The sequence below is a fragment of the Echinops telfairi genome, unplaced genomic scaffold (genome assembly GCF_000313985.2).
Source record: "Echinops telfairi isolate 266 unplaced genomic scaffold, ASM31398v2 ScPeMD7_5;HRSCAF=22, whole genome shotgun sequence".
NCBI lineage: Eukaryota > Metazoa > Chordata > Mammalia > Afrosoricida > Tenrecidae > Echinops > Echinops telfairi.
Window position 1 is genome coordinate 334082 of NW_022103901.1, and position 24056 is coordinate 358137.

General features: G+C 59.9%; 1 protein-coding gene across 3 annotated transcripts in view; it reads right to left on the reverse strand.

Moving 5' to 3' along the window:
• PRKAR1B (protein kinase cAMP-dependent type I regulatory subunit beta) overlaps positions 1-24056 on the reverse strand; it is a 90470-nt gene that overhangs the window by 22013 nt on the left and 44401 nt on the right. For all 3 annotated transcript variants that reach the window (XM_004705534.3, XM_045284976.1, XM_045284981.1), the window contains exons 5-8: positions 17435-17496; positions 16782-16828; positions 8705-8863; positions 2753-2813 (exon numbers count right to left, since the gene is read on the reverse strand). In XM_004705534.3, the coding sequence (XP_004705591.1) occupies positions 2753-2813; positions 8705-8863; positions 16782-16828; positions 17435-17496 (329 nt within the window). The remainder of the gene's footprint in view (positions 1-2752; positions 2814-8704; positions 8864-16781; positions 16829-17434; positions 17497-24056) is intronic.

Below are 24056 nucleotides of genomic sequence, written 5' to 3' on the forward strand. Positions count from 1 at the left end.
TGCAGACGAGCCGGCACGATGCCTAGTGACCCGTTGTAACTGAGGAGACAAAGCCTGCTCCTGCACACACACACACACACACACACACACAGGCTTCAGCCTGGCCGGGTCCTTCGTTGTAGCCACACGGCAGCTCTTCTCATGAGGGCCTCCACTTCCCACATGGCACGTCCTCCTTCCAGGACTGACCCCCACACCCCGACCAGGGTGTGTGCAAGCCAGTGAGTGGCTCCATCTTGCTGTGACCCTGGGACTCCACGGGCTGAACCTTGGAAGTAGATCTCCAGCCCTGGCTCCATGAGGCCAGACTCCTGTGGGTGTCCCTGCTGGCGTGCAGAGCACAGCTTCCAGCCACACCATGGCCACCCCGGTGTGACGGACAAAGAGGGGCTGTTGTTGTTGTTGTTGTTGTAAGGTGCCATTCAGTCAGTCCCTGCCCACCGGAACCCCGGGCACAGCAGATGGACACACTGCCCGATCCTGCACCCTCCTCACAGGTGTCCCTGAGTCTGAGCCCCTGGCAGCAGTCACTGTGTCCACTTTCCCACTGTGTCCACCCTCCCACTGTGTCTGCCCTCCCACAGTGTCCACCACCCAACTGCATCCACCTTCCCTATGTCCACCACCCCGTGTCCACCCTCCCATTGTGTCTACCACCCTACTGTCCACCTTCCCACTGTGTCCACCACCCCACTGTCCATCCACGGTGTCCATCCCATTGTGTCCACCCTCCCACTGTGTCCACTCTCCTACTGTGTCCACCATCCATCGAGGGTCTTCCTGGATGGTGAGGTGCCCACTGCACATGAGACAAAGCACCGCTGTGCTTTATTCCATGGTGGCTGCACTTCCCCTGGAGGGTGGTGGTACACGTGCACTCCGGGCTGGAGGATCAGCCACGGGGAGTTGGGGTGAGGTGGGATTGTGCATGTCCTGCCAAGATGGGTTGGGATGGTGCCCATCACTCTCTTACATGGCTATGAGCAGTTCATGGGCCCTCAGTCACCAGACGGCACAGTTAAAATGTTTGGATGTGTCCCCTGCCACTTGCCACAGCCTCTGCCTGGGGGGTGGGGGTTCGGGGGCCTGGCAGGCCCGCCCACCTTGGCTGCCCCAAGGAGTCTGTGCAGGGTCCGTGGGAGAGCCAAGGGACCAGGATGCTACTGTGATGTTGCTGGATGACCTGTGACCTGAGGATCCTGGTCACTCTGTTGGCTCTCCTGCCCTGGAACAGGCACCAAGATGGGCCTCTTCCCGGCGGCTGGCCACACCGCTGTCGACCAACACCCCAGCACAGACAGAGTGCTGGTGCAGTTGCCGTACGAGGTGTTCAGATCTGTCTGCACGCGCTCCTGTGAGAAATCTATGTTGTCACTGAATTCCACCTGCGGCGACTCCAGGGTGGAGGGTGGGGGTGGGGGTGAGCCTTCTCCCAGTTGAGGGGCCTTTCCTGTGGGCAGCAGCTCCGAGTGGCCTCTCTGTGTTTCAGGTGCAGGGGTGAGCTGTCACCTGCTTGTGGGGTTTCCTCCGGGAGCCCCAGGGCCACTATTCAGTGATCTCCATCCTGTGGAGATGGAGCGGTGGATGCGCAGTACCTTCTGTAGGTTCTCCTAGTGTCGGCCACAGGCTTGGAGCAGTGGGCTTAGAGCAGGGCAGCCGTTGGGCCGTGGTTTCTTCACAGAGGCATATACCAGGCCTGAGAGCCTTGGACCTCACCGCACGCCTGGCTAGCTTTTGTCCTTTCCTTTACCAGAAATGGCTCAAAGCAGCCCCACAAGACCAAGAAGGCCTGCACCCTCCTACAGCCTCCTCCTCCTCCTGAGAAGATGCTTGGGCTTGAACCGCTGATCTTGTGACTGGCAACCAGGTGCTCAACAAACCACAACAGCAGGGCCCCACCATCTAAGAAAGGGCCTTGCCAGTGGGGAGCTCTGTGCTCACTAGGCGGGCCGCTTCAGGGATGGGACCACCAGAGACCCCTGCCCAGGGCATCTCTGATTGGTCCTGAAGCCCAAGCACTTATCTGTCCCAAGCACCTGCTCTGCCCCTCAGAGCGACCCTGTAGGGCGGGGCAGACAGGCCCTGTTTTCAAGGGAACAGACAACCTCATCTTCCTCTCTCCGAGGGGCTAGGGGGTTTGAATCTCAGACCTTGCAGTTAGTAGCCCAGCGTGTGACCTCTACGCCATACGGTCTAGAACCAGGCTGTCCCAAACAGCAGCCAGTCACCATGTAGAGTTAGACACACACACACACACACACACACACACACACACACACACGCCAGTCATAGACATTCATGTACCCACCTACAGACTCCAAGGCACACACAAATGCAGGCATGTGCATACACGCACACATCCGCCAGCTGTAGACATTGCAGTATCCACTCCCTCACACACACAGACAACCCCACACACACACACCAGACACACATGCACACACCACACACATAAACACACACCAGACACACATGCACACACACAGATACAGACACACATGCACACACACAGATGCACACACTACACACATACACACACCAGACACACGTGCACACACACACACTTGTTTCCTGGCCAAACCAGTCCCTGTCCTCCCACTCTCCCTGCCAGCTCCCCTCCCCTCCCTGCAGTCCCTCCCAGGGTAGGCGGAGCTGCCCAACCTGTAAACATGCCACCCTGAGCCTGTCCCCCAGCCGGGGAGCAGTGGACAGGTGGGCTGGCAGGACCCAGGATGGGGGTGGGGGCACTGACCGAGGATGGAGACCTTGCTGAGAAATTCCTCATACATCTTGCGCTTCCGGAGGGTGCTGCCCTGTGGGGTGCAGAGGACAAGGTGAGTCTCCACATCTCTGGGCGGGCACACACCCTTCCCCCAGCGGAGGCCACTCCCTCCTCTTAGCCTCTCAGGAATCTGAAGGGGAGTCCAATCACGCTCCCTAACAACCATGCCCAGCAACAGATGATCCCAATCAACTGGGATCCACCATTGGCTTGTAACATGAGCACACAGCCAATCGGAGTCCTTCCCTTAGATTTCATATATTAAAAGGAAGTGCCTGTTGGTAAACTGGGGCTATTTGCAGCCAGGCTCACCTTCCTAGCATCTTGTTGCCTCTCCCCAACACACACACACACACACACACACACACACACACATGCATTTGGGGGTAAATTGAGGGCAACACACAAAACCAAGAGTTAAAAACAAGAGTATGTAACAGACATCGACTGAGTACCTGGATCCAACTGTGCTTAAGGCTGATTCCTACTACATCTTTCCCGGGAGAAAGAGCTATCAATGACTCCCCTGTTCCACTCAGAGAGTGCTAAATAACTCAGTCCCAGTAAATGGTAATTGTGTGGGTTAGGACAAGGCACACATCTCAGCCAGTGTAGGAAGCCTCATGTGAACTAAACTTGTACCAGCCTAGCAATCGGGAAGCAGTTTTTATTTCAGTCCCCCAGTTCCTTTCTTCCTGCTATCTGGGAAGTAGAGGTAATAGCTGGAGCTCCAGCAGCCACCTTGGGCTCTTGTGAGTGGAGGGAGGAGACCTGGAGGGATTACAAGATCTGAGAGAATCTGGAGGAACAGTGAACTCCGAAGAGCAGTGGCTTGAGCCACTGTCATTTTGAGTAGCGCTATCACAACCAATCACCACTCCTGCCACCTGGCATTCCCTCTCCATACTGTCCCTTCCACTGGGAGGGGGCTGAACCAAGAGGGTCCTGAAGAAGTGCATTCCCACGCTAGCTGATAAAGGATGGGATCTCAGGGGTGGGGGGAAGCGGGGGCTCCGCCACAAGGCTCATGGAGACCAGACGTGGTCCAAAGAGGGCATCCCTGTGGCCCCAATCCCAGGCAGGGCCCCCAGCCAAGGCCACCCGCAGTCACTCCGTTCCTGACCCTCCGGAATTGGGCAGGAAAAGCCAGAGTCACCACTCTTAGAAGGCTTGTTGGCAGGTGGCCGTCCCTTTTTTGTTGCCCTGACAAGGGACAGCCAGGTAGGAAGCCAGCAGCCTGCACATGGGCATGAAAGGCCCCTAGCTCCTGCCCCTGCCCCATCCCCACCTGGGCAGGGCAAGCTTTGGAGGACGGCCAGGCCTGCAGGGGAGGTCATCACATGAGTGGTGAGTGAGCCACCAGCAGCCAGACTCCTAGTCAGAGAGCCTGCTGGGTCAGTCGGAGAAGGGCCTGAAGTGTCTGTGGAGTGGGGTCTCTCGGTCAGAGTGTCTGTCCAGGTGCCCGTTCGGAGAAGGGCCCTGAAATGTCTGTGGAGTGGAGTCTCTCGGTCAGAGTGTCTGTCCAGGTGCCCGTTCGGAGAAGGGCCCTGAAGTGTCTGTGGAAGGCAGTGGACAGGGATCCTGAGCTCAACTTCCCGCCAGCTCACCTCACTCACAGACACCCTCCCAACTGTCCTTGAGGCAGGTGTGTCACCGCGGTGCTGGGCAGCTTTCAGAGGGACTTCCAGAGTGAGGGATCAGGAAGAAAGGCCTGGTGACCGGTGTCCACATGGGTCACAACCAGGCTGACCAACAAGCGACTGTGGGGACGGTGCAGGACCAGGCAGTATTCTGATTTGTTGTGTATGCATTCACCGTGGATCAAAGGGGGATACAGAGGGAGTTGGGGGGCTACCACCAAATGAGAGGACAGCAGCCCACAGAGGCAACTACAAACACTGATCCACAGCTCCCCCTGCACCTCTGTGCTGGGGTGGAGGAGCCCCTGCTTGGGAGAGGGAGACCGGAGTGAGTGCTCAGGACTCAGGGGGCTTAGAGAAGGGCCAGGGCAGGACGGGCTGAGGGGGCGGGAGGAAGGCTGGGTAAAAGCAAGTGGCGCCACAAGCCTGTCCCCGGAAAACTATGACAAAAATGTGAGTGTGCTGTGTGGAGGGAGAAAGGGCTCTGAAGTCCCAGCCTGAGGCGAGGGCTTCTCCACAGTTGTTTGCTCTGGAATTCCAAGTGGCGGGGCTGACCTTTCCCACACACACACATCCTCCCCGCCGCCCGGGCACAGGCTGTTTCCGGAGCCACGGCCCTCTCCGCCTGACTCCTGGGGCACAGGCTCCCTCATCCCAAGAGGATGGCAGCCCACCGGTGCTGCTTGCCCTACACCCTGAGATGGGAATGCAGGCCCGAGGACCACTCTGCACCCTGCATGTCCTGGAGCCCCACGCAACAAGGGGAGACAGAGGTATCCCATGCGTCATCAGCTGCATGGACTCAGGGCCGCTCTGTCACTAATCCTCGGGGCCTCTGCGAAATAGGGTCATAAAACACCTCCCTCAGTGGGTCATTGTCAGGAGGGTGTCTCAACGAGAGCTAATGACACTGCTGCTGGTGAGCCAGGACCCTCACCCCAGTGGCAGTGACAGAGGTGGTGGTGACAGATGGTGGTGGCAGTAGAGGTGGATGTGGTGATGATAATGGTGACAGTGGTGGATGTGGTGGTGATGGTGATGGAGATGATGGTGATAACGGTGGTGGTGGTGATGGAGGTGATGGTGGCAGTAGAGGTGGATGTGGTGATGACAATGGTGACAGTGGTGGATGTGGTAATGGTGTTGATGGTGGTGGTGGTGATGGTGGTGAATGTGTTGATGGAGGTGGTGTTGACGGTGGAGGTGACGGTGATGGTGGTGCTAGAGGTGGATGTGGTATTGATGGAAGTAGTGGCTGTGGTGGTGGTGCTGGAGGTGGTGATGGTGGCAGTAGAGGCAGATGTGGTGATGGCAATGGGGATGTGATGGGCTGCTTCCTGGGCCGAGCCCTGGTCCGGAGTTTCTGTTTCCAGCACACAGGGAGGCCCCAGGATCTGGAGGCCCCAGTGTGGGGGGTGGGGTGGGGGGGAGGGATCACATAAAGAACATGCTGACCACTAACTGAGAGACTGACCCTGAGTCCACTCAAGGAAGAAAGGTCTGGAGATCTACTTCTGAAATGTCAGCCCCCGAAAGCCCCCAGCCCAGGTCCTGCAGGGACATGCCGGCTGCCTGAGTCAGAGCCGGCTGGAGGGCAGGGAGCCAGGGCCAGGCACCAAGGCCAGGCTTCTGGATGCTCCAGCCACAGCAGGGCCATGAAGCATGAGCCTGGACACCCCCCCACCCCCACCCCCAGTGTTAAGTACTGGGCCCTCTCTGCCTAAGGGCAGAGCACACTGGTCCGAAGGCCCCAGAGCCCAGTGAGAGGGCGGCATGGAGCCCAGTGCTGGGAACGGCCTGGTGGCCCAGGGTGCACATTCCTGTCCTCCCGCTCTCTGGGACCGTGTCGCCGCCACAGTGTGTTCCTGGGGGTGCCGGGGTTAAAGGTGCCCAGTTGAAAGCATTGCTGTGTCACTGTGGTTCTGCCGCGGCCGGGGCCGTGTGGCCACTTTGATCCCTGCTGGTGGCACCGGCCAGTGCTTTGATCTGAAGGTCCCTCTGGAACCCTGGGAACCACAGACATTGGGGGGGGGGGGACACACAACACAGATCCCTCCTGAACCAAGTCAGTTTAGAAGCAGGAAGAGTGGTGGGTGGGGGGACGTGTCCCTGGCTGCATGGAGGGCTGGGCTCAGGGAAGGGGGAGCTGAGAATGAGGGCAGGGGACCTGGGGCTTGCCCCAGGAGGGAGCCAGAGCCAGAGCCAGCAGGGCAAAGTGAGGGCAGGTGTGTGCAGGTTCCTCAAACTTAGAGGTCCAGTACTTCACCTCCAGTTTCATGGCACACGTTAAGGCAAGAGGGGCGGGGAGCCAGGACCCTCACCCCATGCCCAGGGTGCAAGGATGTAGATTCATCCGGAGCACAGACATCCCCCCCCACTCCTTTGCCTGGGTTCAAATCTTGCTGTCCCTTCCCGCCCCCCCACCCCGCCCCCCAAGCCTTCATTTCTCACCTGCAGGTGGGACTCTGATCCCAGGCCCCAGGGCCCCGGGAAGCCCATGTGGGGGCCTCGGTCTTTGCGGCCCACCAGCTTCAGGGCAGATCAGAGTGACACAGGTGGTGAGCCCTGCTCCAGGGTCACCCTGTACCCCATCTCCACGCAGAACCAAGGACCCCTCCTCCAGTGACCTCAAGGCGACCTGTTAGCTCAGACCCAACAGGTGGATTTCATGGCAACCCTAGGGGCCACTAGGAGGCAGGCAGTGCCCAGGCCTCTATGCTGCCACCTCAGCGCTGCGTCTGTCCCCAAGGCTGCCACCTGCCCTGGGCCTGCTCAGGTCTCTCCTGAAGATTCATTTACGTCCATGGTCATCCTGGTGATGACCCCAGGTGCTGCCCCAGAGCTGGGCCTGGAGAGCTAGCCACCAGTGGCCGCAGAGCCAAGCAGGGGCTCTGAGTCTGCTGCTGGGGGCTGGGTAGTCGGCCCCACCCCTGGGGCAGCACTGAGACTCATCGTGCAGATATGGACTTGGCTGGACAGCATGCCCCAAGAGGGTGCTCCTGCTGAAGCCCTGCCTGTCTCCCCAATACCAGCAGGGATGCAGAGAGCTTAGCCTGGATGGTTTGGGGCTCCCAGGGGTCCTCTTGGTGGGTTTTCCAGAAGGACACGTGATGGTGGGGGGCTTCTTAGTAAGGTGTTCTAAGGAAATGGAGAGCCGAGGTGGTGAGGAAAGGCAGGAAGGCCGCACGGTCGGATCGCAGTCCCTTCCCGTGGCACGTAACCGCACCTGCCCTCCTGCCATGGTCTGGCCCCTCAGACTTCTGTCCCTCAGTCTAAGGACGTTGGAAAGAGCCACAATCTGAGCCCCCCAAGTGTGCGGGGCGGATGGGGGAGCAGTGCAGCTGGAGAGAATGTTGGGGGAGGTCTGGGGGGGCTGTGTGCGGACACTCCAGAAGGGGGCTGGGGGGCGGCGTTCCCTCAGTTCAGAAAATGGTGGCAAATGATCTCCCGCTTAAAGGGGAGAAAGTGGCATGGGGGGGCGGGCGGAAGGGGGGCTTGGGTGCCACATTGGGAGCTGGATAGAGTCAAACACCGTCCAGTCAGTGTCCCCAGGTGTGAGGTGTTGCCAGTCGGTGACACAGCGCCTCACAAAGCAGCTGCTCAGGAGATAGCGCTGGCGTTATGAAAGCACTGGCCATGCCCATGGTCCCTGGACAGACCTGCTGCGCAGCTGAAGCCCACCCTGCCTCTGCCCACCACCCCTCCTGCCCCGATGCCCACTCAGCCCTTGGCCCCCACTGAGTCCACGTGCTCACACCCCATCATTCAGCACGCCCTAAAATGTCAGACCTGAGGGAGTACACAGGGGATCTCCCAGCCTGACGCCCGGAGCTGGACAGCACAGCGCCCCCCCCCCCCCGGGGCAGGGCGGCACCAGCAGGGACCCTGGCTCCTGCAGAGCAGCTTCATTCTCAACACCACCCCAGGCTGCCCGCAGACCGCCCAGCACTGCCACCACAACCACATCCAGCAGGGACCCTGGCTCCTGCAGAGCAGCTTCATTCTCAACACCACCCCAGGCTGCCCGCAGACCGCCCAGCACTGCCACCACAACCACATCCCAGACACTGGAATCGATCTGGGAGGGCGGCAGAAGGGGCTTCGCAACTGCAAGGCACCACCCCCGGCCCTGCACAGTGCACCAGCTGCACAGGGCACAGCTGTCAGGGAGCAGAAGTGGCCACTGTCCAGGGGGCGCCCACACTGGGGAAACCAAGCTCCTTGAGGTGAGGGGGTGATTGTCACCGCACACCAGACCTAGGAGCCCCCGGGCCCCACTGACCATGAGGATGCGGCGGTAGCTGTCCCGGTCGATGCCCCAGAGCTTGAGGTCCGTCTTGGCCTTCACCGTGGCTGCCCTGGGGGTGCCGTAAATGAGTGCCAGCTCCCCAAAGCTGCCTCCCTCGCTGATGCTGGTCACCCACTCCCCATTCACGTACACCTGTGGGGACAGCAGAGGACAGGGGCACTCAGGGTCCTTCAGCCACACCCCATTTACGTACACCTGTGGGGACAGCAGAGGACAGGGGCACTCAGGGTCCTTCAGCCACACCCCATTTACATACACCTGTGGGGACAGCAGAGGACAGGGGCACTCAGGGTCCTTCAGCCACACCCCATTTACATACACCTGTGGGGACAGCAGAGGACAGGGGGCACTCAGGGTTAGAGGTGTCCTTACTTCCACCAAGAGGAGCCCCTGCAGGCCCAGTGCAGACCCTGACTCGCTCCCCCATCCCGATCAGGTGGACGCCACACCCTGCCCTAGTGTGGACAGACACCTTATCTCTCATTCATAAACCCCACCCCACCCCACCCCCACCCTTCCTCCTGCCACCAGGGACCCTAGGAAACCACAAACCAAACTCACTGACTTCGAGCTGATTCCAGTGCACAGCCGTCCAGGAGCACAGAGTAGCACTGCCCTTGTGGGTGTCCGAGACTAACTCTCCCAGGGGGGCAGACAGCCTCCTCTTTCCCCCTCGGAGCAGCAGGTGGGTTTTAACTACTGGTGTTATGGTCAGCGGTCCGATAGGTCATCCAAGCTGCATCCCTGGCTGATCAGGGAGCCCCACCCCTGAAGCCTTCATGAGGGAGGCCTGGGGGCAGCTCAGCCCACAAGGGAGAAGAAACTCCAGCCTCCCGATGAAACCACCAGGAGGCAAGGACCCTTCGGCCATGGAGCGCACCTCAGGGGAGAATCCTGGTGACTCAGTAGGTAGAGCATCAGCCAGTAAGCACAGGCTGTGGCCCCTGCCACCGGGGGCTCCCGGCAAAGCCAACTCCACCTCACGGCAGTACAGGGGCTCCCAAGGTGGCACCCCCGATGCATGCTGACTATGCCCTTGCTCTCCCATGCCTTGGCTGGCAGGCTAAGACCAGCGGCCTCGGTTCCCAGCGGAGCCCATCGCAGCCCATGGCACTGCAGTCCTGTGTGCGGCCCCAGGGTCAGAACGGTGTGCTCATGGCCCACGCTCCGCTTTGGAGCTGCTGGGTGGGGGTGCCCCGCGGGCTCAGGCAGCCTGAGTCTGAGCTGTGTGTCCAGCAGGGCACAGGGAGGCCTGGCAGCAGGTGGTCTCTGAGCTCCGCGGGGGGTGTCAGTTTCTGCGTGGGGCCCAGCTGGTCCTCGCTACCACAGGGGGCACCAGGCCAGGCTGCAGGGGCTGGCAGGGCGGCAGAGGCCCTGTGCCTGAGCGAAAGCCGAGAACCACAGGCCCCGTGTGTGGCGTGAGAAAGCCCCATTGTGTGGCAGGGCTGGGGCCACGTGGCACCGTGCGCCGAGCACAAAGGCCCAGCCTTCTGGAGACACTGCCTCTCTCTGCACCGCCGGCCAGCACTGTTCACCCCCTGGTATGCCAAGGGGTGGACCTCTGTTTTATTTCCCTCATTTCCAGATGGTTTCTGCCTGCTCGGCCATGCTTCCCTGGGCCAGAGAGGCCACCCTGCCGGCCCTCTGGTCTGGTCATTTGTCTGGCTGCCACACGCCCACTGGTGAGTAGACCAGATGGGCAGACTCCCGCTCATGTGGGTCCCGAGGACCTAGCGTGGTAGACAACTGACTGACACACATCCCCTGTACAGAGGTTCCGCCACCCTGGAGGCGGGAGCAGAGAGTATCGTCTATAATGGGCCCCGTGGGCTCAGCCCAAGACACCCAGGAACCCCATGCAAAGACCTGGGGGCAGAGGGACAGACGGATGTGCAAACACTCGGAGACACCCCTTGGGGGTGGGGGTGGGGAGGGGTGAAATGCAGGTCCAGCAGCAGTAGGAAATCACTGGGGCAGACAAAGGCAGCTCAGTTCACAGTCGCCCAAAGGTGGACACAACCCGAGTGCCCATGGGCAGATGAAGGACTCCCCACCTCCATTAACTGATGGACCGTGTGGCCCTTCACGCAGCGGAGCCCCACTCGGCCACGGTCCCCGGCACCCCAGAAGGACCCTGGGAACTTCTCCAGCAAAGGCGGCAGAGCCGAGTGGACAAACGCTGTGTCCGCCAGTGCATCTGGACCTGTTGCTGCCCAGTGGGTTCCGACTGGGGCGGCCTGTGATGCCCATGGACTGCCATCTGAGGGGTGCACATGGGGGCCTGAACCCCTCACAGCTGTGCTCAGGTCTGAACCACCTGGGCAGAGCCCTCTGGCCTAACACAGGCTGGCGGTGAGTCCATCTCCCAGCTGGCCGGGCCACGCCGCACCCTGTGCTTCCAGGAGGGTGAGAAGTGCCCGCTCCCCTTCTCCCTCCCTCAGGCTCTTCACGGGGAACCGGGGAACCTCGGGCTGACGTGGGCGCAGCAGCGGACCAAGTTCCCCACAGCAACCCCTCCGTAGGTGGGTCTGCTGGCTCCTGTTCACATCCCGCCCCCTGTCCTCCTCTGAACAGGTCCTGGGGTCGAGGCCACCCCTTGAATGGCTGTTTACCAAACTCCGCCCCTTGTGGAGAGGATGAGGCACCCTGCTAGTCTCGTGGGGATGTGCAGGGGCTGCTAATGGCAAGGTTAGCAGTTTGGACCCACTGACCGCTCCCCGGGAGAAAGATGAGGCTTCCTGCTCCCATAAAGAGACCCCCGGGGCGCTCCACCCTGTCCTGCAGGCCCACTGTGGGTCAGAAGGGGCCCGATGGCAGTGCACTTTTTGAGTGACTGCCAGTATTCACCCCATCGATCCGTCTGCCGTTGGGCTTAAAGGAGAACCTTGGGAGTGAGCTCAGTTCTGAATCTTAAGGGTGACCAAGAGCCACGTCCTGGGCTCCATGCATCTCTAACCAACAAGCAACTTGATCTTTTTTGTCCTTTCCACTCTGGTCAGTCTCCCCTCTTCAGAGTGGCTGGTCGGGGTCACTGGGCACCAGCTCCTGCTTCTGGTCTCCAGGGCTGTGGAGGCTGAGGTGGGCGTGGTCAGGGGGCTGGTTTCTTGGGAAGCAGGCTGCCAGGCCTGGGTCCTGAGGCCTGCCTGTGGGCCAGCAGCTGCACCCTGAACCATGTGCGCTACCAGGTTCTCCATAAACGGAGAGTGACTAGGGCAGAGGACCCACCTGACCACAGAAGCCAGCCAAGGCCCAGACAACTGTGCCCAGCGCCCAGCCTGCTGGGTGCTGGCCAGAGTGACCTTCAGGCTCGGGGTGTGGCGGGGCCTGGCGGGGCCCAAGGCTAGGGGTACGAAGAGGTCCTCAGGCTGAGGTGGGGCTTTTGCTGGGAAGCTGGAAAGACTTCTACCCCCTAAAAATCTACCGTGAAGGAGGGGGAAATCCCAGGAGTCCCTGAGCGGGGAGGGACAGGGGAAGGCAAGGGCCCAGCCCGCAGTTCACCCTGGCTGGGTAGTGGGAGGCTGGGGATTGGCTCACAGAGGAGCCTGAAATAACAAAGGCCTGGAGACAATTAGGGGTGGAGCTGGCCAGGGCTCCCAGAGTGAAATCGAATTGGCAGCTGAGTGTCCTTTTTAGCAGAATTGCTCCGTTCTGGGATAAAGTGAGTGGGGAGGTATTTTTATCCTTAGGAAAGTGGATTATAGCTCTTGCAACACAGGCAGCCCCGGACAGTGGCCACACTCCCTGCATCTCTGGAAAACCATCACTGACCCCCAGCCTGGTGCTCTCAGAGGCCAGCTGACCACCTGGCTGTACCTCAGGGTGGTTCAGGTCAGTAGGGAGCAGGGGAGGGTAACCTAGTTCTGCTCAGAAAGTTCGGGAGGGGGGGTGGCTGCTGGGTGATCGGTCAGCCCATGGGGAGAGGCGGGAACAGGCATCAGTACTGTCCACCTCCCAAAACTCACTCTTGTCACTCACTGGGCGGCGGCTCCCCTCCACTCCACACACCACATCAAGGACCCCTCCCTGAAAGGCCCAGCCGCATGGGAAATCGGATCAGATGGACTGACTGGCACCGCTGGGGTCCGTCCGAGATGCTCACCCAGCCATGAGTCATGGCCAGCGGCCATGGTGGCTGCAGAGACGCCGGCCCACCCTCAGGGGTCTGGGGGTCTGTGTGCCAGCCGGGCTGAGGTGGGGGAGGGACAGAGGCAGGCAGGACAGTGTGTTTGGGGAACTCCGCTCAAGCTGAAGTGACTTCACATGTCCTGCCTGGAGCCTGGATGGACAGAGGCCGGGGCCCTTGGGACGCTGCAACCCAAGGACATAGCTGTGGCAATCCTGGGGGGCTCAGGGAGTCTGGCACCTGCTCCTGCAGGCTTCTGTAAGTCAGGCCCCCCTTCTGGCCCCCCACCTGGCATGGCTGGTGCAGGGGGTCCAGGCAGAGGGCCTGGGGTTTTAGAGGGGCATGGTGGGATGGCATGCTGCAGCTGGTGGCCTAGGCTGATGCGGGAGGGGGCATGAGTAGGGCAGGACCCTCAAACAGGGCGTGTCAGAGCAGCCCTGTGTCCCAGGACAAGAGGGTTGCCTGGGCCCCTTCAGGACGGTCACAGTGCAAACAGCTCCCAGAGGCAGAGGGCAGTTCAGGGTGCCCCACCACAGCCTCCTCTGCCCCTCAGCCACCGCCAGAGAGGTGGCTAGGGAGGGGAGGGGATGGGGCCTCCCTCAAGGAATTGGGGGCTTTTCCTTCCAGAGAGTCAGTGAGTGAAGATTAAAGGTCTGGGGGGGAGGGGGCTGGGGGGGAAGTTAGGCCCACACAGAGCATAACATCGTTGGGGGTGGAGAGGAGGCGCAACCTCCTCCTCCACGCCCACAACCCAGGCCCGATGCCCACCCCTGGACCCCACACCCTGGCCGCAGTCTCTCCTCAGCCTAGTGGGTACGTCCTCGGCAGAGATGCACGGTCCCCTCCGCCACTTTCTCACGCACTCTGCCCCGGGTGTCTGACCCTCTGTCTTCGCGTCAGAGCGGAGTCCCGAGGGGACTTGCCGTGAGGAAGAAGCCACCATTCCCACGTCCAGGGTCTCCCCGGGCCCACTTTGGCCCCACCTCTGCTCCCCAAAGACAGCAGCCGTGTGAAAACGTCTGGCCACAGACGCGCACGCGCGAGAGGGCAGGCATCCCGGGGGACGAAGCCGACGGCCCAGCGTCCAGGGGAAGGCCAGTGGGGAGGCCTGTGCTTGCAGCAGCCAGCTGGCTCTGGAAGGGGCAGTGGGGGTGAGGACGGGGCCAGAGGACAAGCCTGCACCTGGTGTGCCCTGTGGATGGTTGTCTGCCTGCACAGGCCACACCATCCTGCCCACAGCATGCCCTCGGGCCTAGCCCGGGCTTCCTAGACTGCCAGAGGGAGAGGAGGGCAGGCAGCGCAGGGGGTTGGAGCAAACAGACCGTCCTATAGGAGTGACCAGGGGTGACCTCGTCTTCCTGGGGAGGGGGCGGGCGTCACGGAGAACTCCCGGTGGCTGGCGGGACAGACCATGGTTCATAGGGCCCGGGAAGCAAGGACTGGCAACCTCCCAAGATCCAGGGGTGGGGGTGGGGCTGCACGGCTCTGACGGGACCTCACCAGAAACACTGAACTCCCCAGCAGGAGCGCGCACGCGCACATGCGTGTGTTGACATATGGCGGGTGACCCTGGCCTGGTGGTCAGAGACTGGCACTGGAAGCTCCCAGCCCTGCCTTCAAACTGTCCCTCCTCTCAGACCCTGGGCCTCCCAGGGAGCCACCAGCTCCTGCCTTGGTTTCCCAGCGCCAAGGCACAGAGGGGTCCCAGCCAGTGACACGGCGTGAGTCAGTGCGTCCGGTGCCACCAGCTCCGGAAGCCAGGCTGCGCCAACATTAGTTCCCAGAAACCCAGTGGGGTGTGGACACGGCCGCTGCCAGGGAAGAAATAGGTCCGTGTCCACCCAGAATAGCCTGGAGGCACAGAGAGCCTCAGCGGAGGCGGAGGCCTCAAAATAGCCCGGCCCAACTGGGGTGGGGGTGGGGGGGAGTTTCCCTAAAGCTATGGGATGAGGGGTGAGGCCAGGCAGGTGCAGAGCAAGGCCAGGGGACCTGGGAGCCTACAATGAGCTGTTGGGGTGCTAGTGTCCAGAGCCCAGAGTGGGTACCGGTCAGCCGAGGACACTGGGAGGGGGCCTGTGTGGGTACCGGTCCTCGTGACGGACGTGTTGGGAATACGGACAGGCCTTGGTGACACGGTGGGTCTGGTCCCAGAGCTGCACACAAACCTGGCACTCACGCTAAACTACAGTGTGATAGAAACATCTGACATGTAGCCGGGGTGGGGGGCTGAGGTGTGCGTGGGACAGACTCCGGGTGCAGAGACAGAAGCAAAGGAGGCACACAGACCCTCTCCGTGCAGATGGCTGCAGACCTCCGTGTGCATAAAACTTAGAAGCAGCATATGACAGTCATGCCTGCAGGGACCCCCTCAGCCAGAGGCCATGCTGGAGCCGGGGGTCCTAGTCCTCTGTGAAAACTCACCCACACCCACTGTCACCAGCAGGTTCCAACTCACAGAGACCAAGAGACTCGGTAGAGCTGTCCCGGTGGGTTTCTGAGCCTGTAACTCTTTCCAAAGACAGAAAGCCTTGCCTGTCTTCCTCAGACCGACTGGTGGTTTTGAACCACAGACCTCTGGGTTAGCAGCTCAAGGTATCGCCACTGTGCCATGCTCACTCATAACTTGCCGCCCTGAACCAAGTCCAGCTCATAGTGACCCTGGCGGACCAGGGCAGGACTGCCTCTGTGGGTTTTGGAGACTGTAACTGTTTGCCAGGGTAGAAAACCTCAGCTTTCTCCCAAGGAGCGGCTGGTGGTTTTGAACTTCAGACCTCGCAGCTAACATCCCAGCACATAGCCATGGCACCACCAGGGCCCCTTTAGTCCTCAGTGAGTGGTGTCCTATGAGAGAGGGGAGGAGACACCAAGGCCAGAAGAGGTGGCCCTGGAGCTGCCCCTGGGCTGCAGAAGCTGAGAGCAGCTCGGGAGAAGCCCCCACCCCACCCCAGGCGCCTGCAGCTCCCACCCCCACCCCCCCACCCCCACCCCCGCACAGTGACCTGGGCTTGGGCTCGGAACTGACAGATAATCTCTGCTCTGAGAGGCCCACACCGTGAACTCGATCTGCAGCTCACAGCAAGGTCGGAGGTCGGAGGTCAGAGGCGCTACTGCAGAGAATCCCAGTCGGCTGCTCAGCACTCACTCCCTAGAGCTGGGCCCTGCTGATACTGGGGTCCTGTGAGTTGGGAGTCACCCCAAGGCTGGGTGGGGCACCCTGAAGGGGCCTCACCGATGCGTCCTGCCCATGTGCCAGGCAGAGGGAGGGCCAGCAGCACTCAGGACAGGCCAGTGTCCCTCCCTCAGGGCCCTCCTGTGGCACCGTAAATGCAGGGCCTGTAGCAAAGGGGCCCACAGAGGAGGGGCCTTTTTGCCAGACCTCTGTCTGAGGGGCCTTGCTTAGCCGAACCCAAAGGAGGGCGGCTGTGGGGGAGATGCCGGGACGTGGGGGTGAGGGGACGATGGGCCCCCGGTGGCAGCAACAGCAGAGTCCAGGGACAGCTGGGTCCAGGGACTGAGATGCTCTCCTTGCCCTGTGGGCCTTCGGGTCTGCGTTCTGGCTGGCACCTACTGCCCCTCGGGAATGGCCTGTCTGGGACTGGGCAGAAATGGAAGCACCTGGGGAAGGACACCAGCTGGGGAAAGTGGAGGGTCAGCTGCCAGAAACCCCTCTGTGAGGCGGACAGACTCACACCGCACAGGGTGGGGCCCCAGTGAGTGGCCAGCAGCTCACCCACGCTCTTCTGCCACTGCCTGGATGCCTGGGCGAAGCCTGCGCTTTGTTCTGCCCCATGAAAAGCTCCAAAGCCAACGCCGGAGAGCGGCCCTCTAGGCCTGGGCCGTTAGCAGGCCCGTGTGGGGCCAGGCCTGGTGGGGCTGCAGCAAGAGGGGGTGGGTGGCCACTCTCGCACAGACAGGGGAGGTACTCACGTCCACTTCTCCCTGGTCGACGACGTAGAAATTATCTCCCTCGTCCCCTGTGGCAACAGAGGGGACAAGCACAGGATGCAGGACACACAGCAGACGTGCATTCAGGCTCCAGGGTTGGAGCAAAACCACAGACAGCCCAGCAGCCTTGCCTATCACTGCCACTGAGTGCACGCCGACCCCATAGGACCCTCTCACTGTGGCCCTTGGGGCCGCCGAGGCTGGAGCGCCTTCCTGGAGCTGACCAAATCACTACCGAACTCACTGTCACCGAGTCTGTTCTGACCAATAGCGGCCCTTTACGCTATTCTTTACGGGGACAGACAACCTCATCTTCTCCAGAGGACCTCCTGGTGGGTTCGAACTGCTGGCCCTGTGGTTAGCAGCCCAGCATGTGACCCATTGTGCCACTAGGGCTCCAGACAGTCCCTCGGCCGGTCTCCTTGGTCCTTTCCGATGACAAACGGAGAGGCCTGCGGAAAGCTCTGGGCCTCGCGTGTAAAGAGACTTTCTGTGCTTCACTAATAGGTGTCCTCAGGATTGCAACGAGGATTTTGATATCGATGTCCTGTTAAAAATCAATCACCAGGTACTCCACTGCGGGTCCCTGCTCCGCCCGGTCCACTCTGACTCGGAGGGAGAGACGGGGGACCTACCTTGTTGTATGACGGTCTCCCCGGCGATGTGAGTGACAGGGAACATGGCGTCAAAAATGTCGCTGAAAACAAAACACAGCACCTGTAGGTGACGGGCATGGGGCAGCCGTGACCCTCCTCCTTCCAAGGTCTGACTCTGGGGTTCACACGTTCATCCCGGGAAAGGAGGGGATCGATCTGGATCAACTGAAAGAAGTCATTTCTGACCCCATGCCCAGGGAGGCCCACCGGGAGCCGTCTGCCAACATGGTTTCTGTAGCAGCAGGCCCAGTTTGGACCCACTTAAAAATGTGTGGTGCCGTGTGATCCAAGGATAAAGTCCAAGATCAGAGGAAGGAGCTGTATTGGAGCTTAAATTCTGATCACTCAGTTCATAGAAGGCTACAGATGACAGTGAAAGCCCAACCTCTATTTGCAGACTCCAGTCATGATGAAACCGCCCTTGACCTTACTCAAACCACTGACCAGGAGTGTGGACAGCCCTGGCCCTCAGGCAGAGTGCAATGGAAAGTGGATTTCTGTAGACAGTTAGGCCAAGTTTTAACTTATTAACATTTCCCTATTGACCCATTTTGATTTGATCTAGTTTCTATTAGCTGGGGTTTTTTAAACAGAAATTTTCAGTGTTTTATGTTGTTGTGATTTTATGTTTTATGTGATTTTCTTTACATGAAATTTAAAACAAAACAAAAACCTCACTGCCATTGAGTCAATTATAACTCACAGCGATCCTATAGGACAGGGCAGAACTGCCCCTGTGGGTTTCTGAGACTTGGTGGGAATAGAAAGCCTTGTCTTTCTTCCAAAGGGGCAAAGTGGTTTTGAACTTCTGACCTTGTGGTTATCGGCCCAACACACAACCACTAGAGACAGAGAGTGACTAGATTAATAGTTCCTTGGGGTTATGGTAGGGGAAGTTAGGTGGTGACAGGGAGCTAATGATACTGGGTACAAGGATGGAGACAATGTCCAACAATTGACCATGGTCATGATTGCACGACTCCTTTTAAAATAGTCAAACCGTTGACTCGTATGTGAATTGCGTGTCCATGAGACCGCTCAGCAGAAGTTTCAGTGAGCGGGTGGGGAAGGGCAGGGAGAAAGCTCCCACATCAATAAACACCTCTCTACTGGCCTGCCGACCCTGGCTCTGACCCAGGACGGCCCGGACACAACACGGCCAACTCTGCCCGGCGCCCCAGCCCCCAGCACGGTCACTGCACATTCTGAGGACCTTCCGACCTAGGAGGGCCCTGGCAGCACAACACGGGTTAAGTATTAGGCGTTCAACTGCAAGGTTGTCAGTTCAAACCCACCAACTTCTCCGAGGGAGAAAGAAGATGCTGCCTGCTCCCATCAAGACAGACAGGCTCAGCAAACAGCCTCAGGAGCCCTATGGGGCAGTGGGTGTCCACCTCGGGGCTCATCTCCCAGCAGGACACCCAACAAGGTTCTGCTGTGACCCACAGACAGAGTTTCTGTTGGGAAACTTCCCAGAGCAGGTCCCCAGGCTTTTCGTCCGCAGTGCACACTGGCAGCTCTGCTGGAACCTGCCCACAATGGGCCCCCTGCTGGACACGAACTGCTGGTGGCGTGGCTCCCAGTGGCACAGCCACAGCAGGCACAGATGCACTGGCAACCAAACTTGATGGGGTTTCTGTCTGGGGCCAGAAGACCCTCAGCAATGGTAACGTGCGATGCGCTACAGCATGGTGAGTGCCGCTGACGTCCTGGAATTGCAGGCTGAACACAAAGATCAGTGCTTTCCTGGCAGATTTTTTTCCCCGCTATTTTTCCCCCTGTGAATTAGGAGTGTGTGAGGAGGTGGGGGTTACATTTCGGACCTTCAACTGTGTGTTCAGCAGTCCAAACTGGTACCCCACCCCCAATTTCTCTCCTTCCTCGTGTTCTATGTGTTTCAGCACAGTAGTTTTTCAAAGGAGAAAGATCTCAAGACAATATTCTAATTCACCACTTTAAGAAATCTTTAAAAGGTCGCATTACACCCAGCGCATGCTAGAAGGAAGGAAATATAAGAGCGAAACCTTAAGGGGTGAAGGTGGAAAACGATGGAGAAATCAGCATCCTTGAGATGTCAGTGAGGTCATAAACCTCTAGCCACAGAAGGAAGGGAGGGTGGACAAACAGGATCAGGCGTGAAGAGGAGGCCTCGCCAAGACCCTGACGGTATCTGTCAAAAGGACAACCAGGAACCCGTACAAAGAAGTAAAACCCACGAACTGTTTTTCAATGTCAACTAAGTGTCGCTCATTACGTCCGCCAAGCCCTGTCACCGTCACCACACTGTTCCCAAAATGTATTCTGTCCCCTGGAGAGAAACTAGGTATCCCTGACACAGGACCTCACTCAACAGTCCTCCGAGTGGCTCTAGAACTCACGTGGCGAGGAGTGCGCTCTGCACGGTGTGAAGGCCGCCCTCAGGGAGGGCCACGAGAACCACATCTCACTGGCTGGGCGGGTGATGGCGGCAAACACAAGCACGGGTGCTGGGGAGGATGAGAGACACAGCGGCCGGTGCAGCTCTTGGGGTTGAGCGAGGGGGGGCCATCCCACCTCAACGTGGTATCAGTGGAAATAAGGGAGGCCCTCAGAGAGATGGACCGACGAGGTGGCTGCCACAACGGGCCCAAGCCCGGCAGCAGTCCTGAGGACAGCACAGGCCTGTGGGGCCCACCTACCACGGCCACCGGAAACACCCATTGGTGTGGATGGGGCTGACCATCAGAGGCATTGCCAGTGGAGACACCAGCCCAGCGCAGCTGGGCCACTTAACATCCTCCATTTGTCTGTGGAGTGGACAGGCTCATGGGACACAGACGGGAGAGTGGTGAGGCCCCAGTGTCCCCTGGATGGTACTGTTGCCAGTGCCTGTCCCTGGCCCCTTTATCTGCCAGGACGGCAGACAGCCCAGTGCTGCCTGTGTGGGTGCCTCAATTCTGACACGCAGCAGGGACCCCGGCCTGGTGGCCCCGGAGGAGAAGCTGTGGGGCTAATGCAGCTCCCAGAAGGGCCCATAGTTGGCTTCCATAGCAGCCCATCTCCGGAACTGACCCTTTGACCGGTCCACTTCTGGGCACATCGGTGCCCTGTCAAGCAGAGGGGGGCCTCGGAGAAGCCCCCCAAAGAGCCGGGGCCAGTGAGACAGGGCGCCTGGCATGCAAGAGCCAAGGCCCAACCACCCTACTCCTGCAATTCCAGGGTCCGGAAAATATAAACAAGGAATGCCTAAAATAGGAGCTGTTTTCTCTCTATTTAGGAAAGGCTTCTCCTCTGTTCTCATTCCCAGGACGCTGACAACTTGGTTTCCTGTTTCCGGCCTCCTCGCCGAGGCCAGAGGGCCGTGGTGGCAGGACCTCCCCTGCCCCCGCAGTCCTCACCTGGGCAGCCAGGGGTCTGGCCCAGCCGTCCAGGGCACCTGGACTTGTGGGCCCCAGGATGTGTGTCCTGGCAGAGTGACCGTGTCCAACAGCTGCAGGCACCATCCAGTCACTGGTTTTCAAAGCGGATCGCTTGAAAACCACAAAATGAGGGCCCTTAAAACAAACAGATCTTTAAGGAATGATTTAACCATTCCTTCCTCTTAAAAAAAAAAAAAAGGATGTTTTGTCCCCTGATCTACCAGTAACATGTTTCCCTAAGTGCCAAACCCAATCAAACAGACCCCTGGATAGGCAGCACCTGGATGGGACATGTGCCAGCATCTTGCTCGAACCTCGGCCCCCAGCCTCTCTCCCCTAGAAGCCAGCCAGCACCCAGGAACGGGCAGCCCTGCCCCAGCCCTGAGTGGGGGTGGGGGCAGGAGGAAGCTGCAGCGGGAGGTTGAGAAAAGCACCTGGGGTCCTGTGCCGTCAGCATCAGTGCATGCGGCACAAAGCCTTCGGGAGCCAGGGGCAAATGGGGTCTCCACAGACAGAGCCTCAGCCGAGAGCAGTGGTTCTCAACCTGGGGGTCGAGACCCCTTTGGGGTCAAACGACCCTTTCACAGGGGCTGCCCGATTCATCACAGTAGCAAAATTACAGTTATGAAGTAGCAACGAAAATAATTTTATGGTTGGGGGGGGTCACCACAACATGAGGAACAGTATGGTCGCAGCATTAGGAAGGCTGAGAACCACTGGCCTGGAGGTTGGGGGGGTAGGGGGGTCTCACCCACCCAGCCTGGTGCCACAGAGGAAAGGCCTGCCATCCGCTTCCAGGAGGATCTGAAACCAAGCCCACCAGGGAGAGCCAATGCCCACGGCCTCACCCTGCAGGCAGCAGAGCAGCCCCTTCCCACACCAGGTCTGAGGCCGCGCCCCTCACCAGGGCAGGCGGCTGACAACTCAGGTGGTCCCGGAGAGCAATCAGGGAGGTGGGGGACACAGAATTCGTCGACCTCTGTAACAATGGATGCCCAGGGTCCCCAGACTCCTTACACCCGGGGCCCCAGGCTGGCCACACCCACGGACACTGGCCTCAGATACACCCGGGCCTCGGCCTCAGGAACCACCAGGCCTGCCTGCCACCAGGCCTCCAGCTCATGACCTTACCAGACGCCGAGTGCCCAGCCGTCACAAAGCCGCCCCCGCCAGCTCTGGCCAGTCAGGCTCCTGCTCTCCCTGCGCCTACGCCCACCCTCCAACTCCCCAGGCTCTGATGGCATTTCAAGGTATCAGCCACCCCCACCCCTGAACAAAGAGAAACCATTTCCTCCCGTCTGGGAGCCTTGACCCCTGCTGCCTGCACGGAGAGCCTTGGGGGCTGGGTGTTCGGTCCCTCCTGTTCCAGTGACACTGTGGGCTAAGCATTGAGCTGCTCCCCTCAGGGGCAGGGGTTCAAGCGCCGCCCACCCCATGCCCCACAGGAGGAAGGGGAGGCTGACCGCTCTAGTAAAGCTTTGGTCTTGGGAAGCCCTGGGTCCCTGTGAGTCAGACTGGCCGGCGGCGGCAGGCGGTTGTTTGGTTTCTTCAGGGAAGCAGGTTCAGCGTGCACAGGGGACACGCCATGCTGTCCTGGTCCAGGGACACAGAAGTGGAGGGCAGCGGGAGGCCAGGACCTCGGCCATGCCCAGATAAGGAAAGCATAGCAGCCTTGCCATGCCCAAGGCCAGGCGGCTGCGAGGGGCTGCCAGCAGCAGCCCCCTATCAGTTGTCAGCCCTGTGCCAGCCTCCCCCGCACCTCGATCCAGGGACGCTGCCCAGGGAGGCAGGAGGAGCCCCCTCCCCCCCAGCTGGGGCAGGTTCCAGGAAGGGCAGGGCGTAGTGCAGGCGGGGGTGGGAGGGTTAGATTACGGACACCCCCATCCCAGGTCAGGACTGACCCAGATTCTCACCATTACCCAGGGGCAGAGCCAGCCCACCTCGCTTCCCCAGAGCCAAGCAGGCTGGGTCCCGGGAACCAGGTCTTTCAGCACAGTCCAAACAGCGACCAAACACCTCCATTGAGTCTCCATTCAGACCCCCAGCAACCCTGCAGGACAATCTTGACCCCTGCCCCGCATCCAATGAACCATGGGATACTCAGGCCTTGGGGGGCACCAGAGCCACCCGGAGGGCCTGGGCTGGGTCTCAGCTAGTCCTGCCCATGGCTCCGGGGTCACTGCCCAAATCACTCCCACTCAGGAGCTTCTCCCTCTCCTTCTGGGGCACCTTGGCTCTTGTGCCCCTCACTCAGCCTGCATCCTGTCTTGCCTGCCTCCTTCATCTGATTGGGGTGAGTGGGTAGATGGATGGATGGGTAACTGATGGAAGGATATGTATTAGTGGGTGGGTGGGTGGATGAACACGGTGAATGAATAGATGGATGATGCGTGGGTGGGTGGGTAGATGGGTGGATGGATGGGTGGGTGGGTGGATGGGTGGGTGGATAGGTGAGTAGATGGGTGGATGAGTTGATGGGTGGATGCATGGGTGGGTGGGTAGATGGGTGGACAATGGGTGGATGGATAGATGAATGGACTGACAAACTTTCTAATAGAAAAACGGACAAAGGCACCAATGATCAATTTAAAGAAAGACAATGTTGGTTCTCACTGGAAAGCCTCATGGTCCACAGTGGTGCGCACAGAAAGTCAGGGACGGAAGGACAGACAGACACAGACTCATCTGAGGGGACCTGCCTGGACCCCGGGCTCTTGCAGTAGGATTCCACCTCAAGACAGGCCCTGGATGAGCAAGCCACACAGCATGGGCGTTGCTCTTCTCCCTAACGCCCTGCTGCCAGCTGGTGTCCTTGTGAGCCTAGGGCAGTGGAGCAGACGCCCTCCTGTCAGGCCACAGTACAGTAGGCGGCTGGGAGTTCCTCTGGAAAGCGTAGAGTGGCTGGGGAAGGTGGCTTCCAAGAGGCAGTCACAAACCAGGGAGCCCTGTGTGCACCCACTGTCCCAGCCAGGGGGTGGGGAGGGTGACATAGACAAGGATGCTCTGTGACTAACCCCCTCCCCTCCCATGGTCTGCTGGGGGCGGCTGGGGTGACTTACACAGAGATCCCCACGACAGAGACTCCTTGCCTTCTGGAGAAGCCCTGCCTGTTTGCGGCCGTTTCTACAGGCTCTGCCACCCCGAGTTTTCCTCCATGGTTAAGTATCAGTTTCGTGATCAAGATTCCGCTCCTCTTGCACACG